This window comes from Sinocyclocheilus anshuiensis, unplaced genomic scaffold, assembly GCF_001515605.1.
Source record: "Sinocyclocheilus anshuiensis isolate Anshui unplaced genomic scaffold, SAMN03320099.WGS_v1.1 scaffold248, whole genome shotgun sequence".
Classification (NCBI taxonomy): Eukaryota; Metazoa; Chordata; class Actinopteri; order Cypriniformes; family Cyprinidae; genus Sinocyclocheilus; species Sinocyclocheilus anshuiensis.
Window position 1 is genome coordinate 828,256 of NW_015555734.1, and position 8,207 is coordinate 836,462.

General features: G+C 34.0%; 1 protein-coding gene across 3 annotated transcripts in view; it reads left to right on the plus strand.

Moving 5' to 3' along the window:
* The window catches only part of LOC107673015 (histone-lysine N-methyltransferase ASH1L-like), a 25,864-nt gene extending 20,781 nt beyond the window's left edge, over positions 1-5,083 (plus strand). For 2 of the 3 annotated variants that reach the window (XM_016466419.1, XM_016466420.1), the window contains exons 14-16: positions 2,111-2,225; positions 2,505-2,754; positions 3,921-5,083. In XM_016466419.1, the coding sequence (XP_016321905.1) occupies positions 2,111-2,225; positions 2,505-2,612 (223 nt within the window). In that variant the 3' untranslated portion in view covers positions 2,613-2,754; positions 3,921-5,083. The remainder of the gene's footprint in view (positions 1-2,110; positions 2,226-2,504; positions 2,755-3,920) is intronic. The other variant, XM_016466421.1, reaches the window with a different exon arrangement.
* Positions 5,084-8,207: the final 3,124 nt, after the last annotated feature.

Consider the following 8,207-nt stretch of genomic DNA (forward strand, 5'->3'; position numbering starts at 1 on the left):
GCACAATCAGCTTGTAACACTCCAAAGAGAAAGGAAAACTTGAAATCGCATCATATGACCCCTTTAAAGATGTTGCCAGCGTTTACTAAACTGTGGAGTAGCTTTGATTCTTGCTGCTGATTTGAATGGCGATGCTTCCCGTTTTAAGTGTCAGTTGATGGACTTTCATTTTTAAAGCAGCACTATTTAACTTTTGGCGCTCTAGCGGTTAATAAACAGAACTGCACACATACGCAGAAGTTTACCGTCACCGTAATTTGGGAATTATGATCACGCTATTGACTGATGGATCGGCAGAGAATTTTCTTTCTGCGAGTTATTAAGAAATGATGGTTCTATTCTATTTAAAGAAATATGAGGTAAAACAACAATAAAATCAGAAATGGACTGACTGTCAGCGCGCACGCTGATCCTGGTTCATGCGCCTTAATCCATGCAGGGCTTTTCAGAAAGTCAGCGCGCGCCGTTAATCTATTTCAGAGTGACAGTATGAGATTAATACACACAATGTTTTTGCTCAAAACTCACTCTACTGTGACCTAATGCAGATATTGTATATAATAAACTGACGCATAAATGTATGAGACAGAACGCAGAAGTTTACCATCACCGTAATGTGGGAATTATGATCACGCAATATTTACTGATGAATCGACAGAAAATCGTCTTTCTGCGAGTCATTAATAAATTATGGTTCTATTCTATTTAAAGAATATTCTATTTAAAGAAATATGAGGTAAACGTGTGAATACACAATGTGTGCACTTTTGGAATAAAAGTTTGTAGCCTATGTTGTGTAGCGATCGCACTGATCAAAAATAAATGGAAGCAAACACGACTGAATGTACAGGTTTGTGTCACCTTATTCTATTCAAAATATCTTTAACTCCCGATTGATTTTGCATTCCTGGCAGAAATAAGAACTATTCGTGTCATTGTAACCAAGTATTATCATAAATAGTGGCCAAATATCGAAGCTATCTAATCTCAAGGTCAAATCAGAATATTTATTCTAAAAATGTTTCTATAACAGCTGCCAAAAATAATCTCCACTGTGATTTGTGATATATTTTCAAGGGTTATTTTCAAGTTTTTTTTTCCAAAACATCCCCCCCTCTGGTTTGTTCACAAATCGCACCCTGTATAAATAAATATATATATATTTTTTTTTTTGTTTGTTTTTTGTTTTTTGTCGTGTCCCTTGCTTTGGTTATCACTGTCTCAATCACTGGTATTTCGAGAGTGAATCCAGCATAAATATGTTTTTATTTGTTTTCCCATTTATTCACTGACACATCTCCTGTGCTTGTGTTGAGAGAAACTGGTAGTGAGGTGCAGAGGCCGAGACACTTCCTATTAATTGGTGTGAAAGGGCATTTACAGTTGCCAAAAATATAACTTTGGGTTTTTTTGTTATTAAGAAACAAATAAGCAAGCCCAGCCCAGGTGACAAAAAAGTAATGAAAGTAACATAATGCATTACTTTCCAAAAAGAGTAACACAATTAGTTACTTTTGTATGGAGTAACACAATATTATAATGCATTACTTTCAAAAGTAACTTTCCCCAACACTCGTCTTCAGTGTCACATGATCCTTCAGAAATTATTCTAATATCACGATTTGGTGTTCAAGAAACATTTCTTATTATTATCAATGTTGAAGACAGTTGGCCTGTCTAATATTTTTGTAGAAACCATCATACTTTTTTTTTTCAAAATTCCTTGAATAATAGAAAGATCAAAAGATACATTTATTTGAAATTAAAATCTTTTGTAACATAATGAACATCTTTACTGTCACTTTTGATCAATTTAATGCTTCCTTGCTGCATAAAAGTATAAAAAAATCTTTCTGACCCTACATTTTTGAATGGTAGAGTATGTATAATGTGGAGGTAGGGGATGTTCACAGAGCATTTTACTGGGCAAAAATTTGCACAGTACAAGATGAGACACCAACATTTTAGTCAGTACTCTTGAATATAAATGGCCTCAAAGTTACTAGACATGAATTAAAATCACAAAACTCATGGGTTTTTTATATTTCATGTTTTTTTTTTAGATTTGTTGGGGGAAAGACAATTCATTTGTATGTGTTTTCTCTTCCAGATCAGACTCGGCTCCTGTCGATTTTAATACATTGCATAGGCAGCTCCTCTCAGGCCACTATGAGAGTCTGGACACCTTTCATTCAGACATGCTGAAGGTGTTCCACTGCGCTGAGGTCAGTTTCACAGAGGGTTCATGGACTCACACTGTTTGATGTTGTTCTGCACCTGTCATGGGTTTGACTTTTGAGCTGTCTAGGTCACACCTCAGACTGACCATCAAACAATATTCACAAAAGAATGGAATAGATTTTTTATTGCTACACATCCAGAGTATTTCCGTGTAATGTTACCATAGAACAGCACCCTGAATTCCAAATCTTTCAGAGCCCAATCGTAATATCTTCATAATAGGTTAATATTTTATGCTCTCATTATGTTTTGAATGCTATCAGAAATACTACGGTTGTGAGTCACCAGTGGGTCGTAATGTGAGGCAGCTGAGGGAAGTGTACCACAGTGCTCATCAGGAGGCCTTAACTCAGATCGGCCGTTTCCTGTGAGTGACAGAAAACCACATCAGCAACCTCTATCAGGGCGTTGCTGTGACCAAACCCAGAGGCATGATGGGCCTTCCAGAAGGCAGATAATGCTCTCCAATACCAAAGACCTGCTGTATGTTGCACTCACAGATGCACTGCACAGGTAAAAGTTTTGCCATTTATACACAACTGTGCAATGAAAAAGTTAATACGTTTAATAAAAAAATTAATTCAGTTATAAACATCACTGCTAGGGATGCATAATGTACCATATTGCTAATTACTCGATATTAGAGATTTATTTAAGTTAACAGCCATGTTAATAGTGGATATTTAATTGCGTATGCTCATTTCCCATATTTTTACATTTAGATTACCTTTGTTGTCATTTCATGCCTAATTAAACTTGATCTTTAAAAACACGTATAATTGAATAACACTAATTTAATCTTTAGCAAATCTCAAAATGAATAATAATTTTCATACTGTACATTATAATATTATTATACCTAAATTCACTTGTGGCATTTAAAACAATTGATTTTAGTTTTTAATATTTTATTTTTACTTTGTAATTATAAAAATAAAACATCATTAATTTAGATTTAAATAGCATATCATTTTAATGTTAGCCATTTATCAGTTATTAGTAAGTAGCCATGTATTCGTTTATAATATTTTATTTGTAATTAATGTAGAATAATAAAAATATAAAGTATTATTTTTCATTTGTTTAGATTTAAATAGTATTGAATTTTCATGTTAGCCATTTATGAATTATTGACCATATCATGAAAATATTAGTTATCATAGTGATAAGAATTTAAATATCAGTACATCCCTTTAGATACCATTACTGCAATAAATAATTTTCTTAATCAGTATTTTTAAGATTTAATCAGTCTTATATTCCAGTAAAAATATCTAGACATCCTTAAAACACAACATATTTACAAGCAAAATTTATTAAATAAATGAGGGCTTGTTTTATAAAGTATATATCTTGAATTAAGGGTTTTTTTTTGTCCCACATTGGCGGGTTTTTTTTTTTATCACAAACATCACTAATTTTGTTATCATCAGTGGTATCTTTCCTTCATTCATTCAAGACTAACCAAACCATTTGCTTTTGGAAATGTAACACAAGCCAATAGTTTCCAAGTGTTGGTGTGGGCAGTCAACTCTAGGTAAAGCGCAGACTGTAACAGCTTTAAGGCCTTTGCATGGATCAAAGCCTTTTATTTCTCTGCACTACAAGGGTTCTTTATAATTATTTGCTGGTAAGGTGCTCTCACTCTTACTATTTCTCCTGTTCTTTGTCCTCTGTAGGTTAAGACAGCACTCCTGGAAATGCCATTTGTGAGCATGGACACGGCTGATGCTTGACAACATGATTAGTTAAAAGCAACCCAGCCTTACTTTCTCTCAGGGAAAAGAAAGTCAAGCAGAGGAACAGGAGGCATGATAAAACAAATCAATATCTAAGACCCCAGATCATTTCATGTATCCGAACAACGTGCATATCTTTCATTTTGAGATGTTACACCATAGACTGAGCAGAAACATGTTGAATGGGATTCAGGGAACCATGCGAACAGGACGTGGTGCTGTTTCGGGTTGAAGGAATGAACATGCACAGACTGTTTTAAATCATTCAACACACTACATCAGCATACCTACAAGAAAATGGACTTCACTATTCTTAAGAGGCTCTGCTGACTGAACAGTTTTGAATGGTGTGAACAGAATTGTGGTCTACGGCATTTTTAATGTTTTGTGTTGAAGGTTGTAACTATAAAGTAAGCAATAATGCATGAAAGGTTCAATAACACAGCCTTAATGTAAGCAAATGTGTGTTTATAGCCATTTTAGAACAGTAATTTTTATTTTAAAGGGAATTTACTACCACTCTGTGCAGAGCTGTCTTATGCTAGTGACGTTTTGTAATACATTGATTTGAAGCAGTAATCTTTATAGCTTTGAGACGGCTCAGAAATATTTTATACTGTTATATATTTATACAGTATATTGTAAATAATGTATATTTAGCTAAATTATGTTTTAGTATGGTTCAAGAAACTATTTACAGTCTTAAATTGTTGTGGGAATTAATCTGTTTTCCATTGATTCTTTAATAATATTTTTATAGTTTTTAAGGTTTCTCAGTGCATGTGCAATTTGAAACAGGATAGTCTTCTTTATGCATGGCATACTTTACATTGCTTAATAATGTATAATAGCTGTGTATATATATGCAACAAATTATATGTCTGTGTTGAACTAAGAAATTAATTATTGGAAGCTCTTTATGCAGTGTAAAGCAGAACAAATGAATTAAACCAGCTACATTAGAGCTACATTAGTTGACTCATAAAAGTAAGTCGATACTTGGACCATTATGCTTTTTAGATTTAATAGGTTTTATTGTTTATAGATAATATTGCTTGAAGAAAGTTGTAACCAATACAAATAAACCCACAGGAAGAGCTGCAGATCTGTTTTTATCTTTTAATTTGTCCATGAACATAGTGCTTTGTAATCCAAATGTTCATTACTTTAGGTTTGTCTATATACAATTATATGTGTGTCAGTGGACCTACATTAGGTTATTGCATCATATGATTCATTAAATATTATCTCTCTTTATATGGCCTTAGCACATTATACTCGAACCTTATTCAAGTCAAAAGCAGGTCACATGTCAGAAACTGTGAAGTCCTGTGTAGAAAATTGTAGATAAGTTTCTTTCCAGGTCTTTTTTTACACAGTGGACTTGATTTCATCACTCGTTATATAACAAGGTGATAAGAATAGATTTTGGTGTGACTTTGTCACACATAACATATAGGCTACATTCATTTCTAGCGAGCAATCTGCACAGGGTCTTCACAAACAAGACTGCAAGGCAAAAGCAGAATCTTACATACTGTCCAGTGTTCTGACAAATAATGCTACCAACACTGTATTTATCCTACTGTAAGGGTAGGGTTGGGGTAGGTGTAGGTGTATGTTAATAAAGCCTCACACCTTATTAATATCGTGCTGGAAGCAAAATCTGATAGGTAGCAGTTTTCTCTATCGAATTATGCTACCATCTGTTTTAATGGGAGGCAGCAAAATCTGACAGGGCAGCACATATCGTCAGAACACCGGAATGCGGGTATGCTCAAATTTATAGATTGTGTACCTTCCTGTAGCTTTATTAGTTATTATTTCACTTGATGGCGGCGCCAGGATTGTTGTAGAAGGGTTTTAGACGGGAATAGCACTCTCTAGTGGTAATACTATCACTAGATAGTAATGCAGATCTGAATGTGCAACAGTGAGAACTATAAAAATGATTACTTAATTATGGTATGACATTTGTCCAGTGGCGTCCTGTTTAGCAGCCCCATATTCCTTGTTTTCTTAAACATACAAAATGGCTAACAGATTTTTTTTTCTTTCTCAAGTTGTAAGCTTCGTCTTGGTAGCTTAAGCTTCTTTTACCAAGAAGTCAGCAGCAGGCTCAGTGAAGAGCATACTTGAGATGAAATATCACGTGACGACAAAGAAGAAAAATCAAGGTAAATATCACAACGTATGATAATGTTTATAAATTTCTTATATATACAATATATAGACATCATTATAATGTAATTTACTCTGTGATGGCAAAGCTGAATTTTCATCAGCCATTATTCTAGTCTTCAGTGTCACGTGATCCTTCAGAAATCATTTTAATATACTGTAATACAATATAATGATTGTTATTGATGTTAAAAACAGTTTCTTTTTATTTTTATGATTTTTTATAAATAGAAACGACAGCATTTATTTGAAATATAATTTTTTTTGTCACATTATAAATGTCTTAACTGTGACTTTTGATCAATTTAATGCATCCTTGCTAAATAAATACATTTTTAAAAAGATGCACCGAACTTTTGAATTACACTTGCATAATAGCGCCATCTAGTGGACTCAGTATATCAGTTAATCTGTGCTAACAAATATTCTAATATTCACCTTGGTGTGGATAGGAGGACAGTTGTGATATACTGTTGTATAGAGAAAGATACATGTCGAAACTCAGCAATTAAATATAGATGAATTGTTCAGGGATATGTAGTAAACATATTCACCATTGTTTCTGATAAATCACTATAGTTACTACTAAAGTTATTAATACTGTACAACTGTAATACTGTTTTATATAATAAATGAATTTGCTCGTAATTCAGACACTAAGAAAAATAAGAATCTTTGTCTTTTAAACTCTTTTTGTGCTAACAAATTGTGTATAATTATTTTCTGTGTATTATCTTTTGCTTTAACATGTTTGACGGTAAACATGCTCTTATATCATTATGAGCTAATCATGTGAAACAGTAGTGTAGGGCCTGGACATAACTGGACCTCTGCTTTAGTTCTTTGTGATATCCCATGGTAGCTGATTTTACATGGTTTCTAGCTGAACCAGACCGGTTCAGTCTTTAGCTGATGGCTGATGTAAGCATTTAGATGAAGGATCAACTGGACTGCCAACTGGTAGGGCTGAGATCAATTTGTTGGTGGTCAAGCTTGTTAGAGCTAGAAGAGGAACTTGGACCAACAGAGTAATGTACACAGGACAAGATATATTAAGACAAAGTGATTTCTGCATTTTATGTTGAAGTTATATATGTATGTATTTATATATTTATTTATTTATTTAGTGGCATTTTAGCACTGCGATCTGGATAACTTCTGACCCTTGACTGATTCTTTCTTTCTTTCTTTCTTTCTTTCTTTCTTTCTTTCTTTCCATATTAATCAACATATACATTAAATGTAATTAATTAGGGAATTATGTCATGTGTAAAAATAGTCAATGAAATGCCAGCAGGCTACACTTTTTTTTTTTAAATGTCACTTTATATTAATCCCAATACACTATACTGTTCCAAAGTTTGGTATCCGTTTTTAAAGAAATATGATCAGCCAGGATGCATTTACTTGATCTTAAGTGACAGTAAAGACATTTATGTTGTTTAAAAAAAAAGAAAGAGAAAAAGAAAGAAAATCCCTTTTTAAAACTTTCTATTCACCAAAGAATCCTGAAAAAATTTATCACTGTTTTGACAAAAAAAAAAAAGCCAGAACAACTGTTTTCAACATTGATAGTAATAAATGTTCCCTTTCATGGGAACTTCGAACTGCGTCCTCTAGGGGTCGCTATGGGGAACGCCTCGTCGTGACCCGTGTCTGAAGCATACATTGAAAAAACACCAACTCGTTGGCCGGCGACAGCCATGACGTCATTACCGGTGCGACTATAGTATAAATAGGCGCCGGGAGCACACATCATTCTCTTCTTTGCCTTCATTGACTGTTCTGTTTGAAGCGTGCATTTCCAAGGAAAAAAGTAAGAGCTATCTCTTTCATTATGGCGAGCACTAGCAGAGCATTTAGAAGGTGTGTGCATCCATGTCATCGCTATTTGACACCAGATGACACACACGATCTATGTGTTGTTTGTTTGGGCGAAGAGCACGCACGCGATGTCCTCGAGGGGGCAATCTGCGTGCATTGTGAGTTTTTTCCAATGAAAAAGCTCCGTTCTCGTTTGTCTCTCTTTTCGAGTAAAGAGGGGCA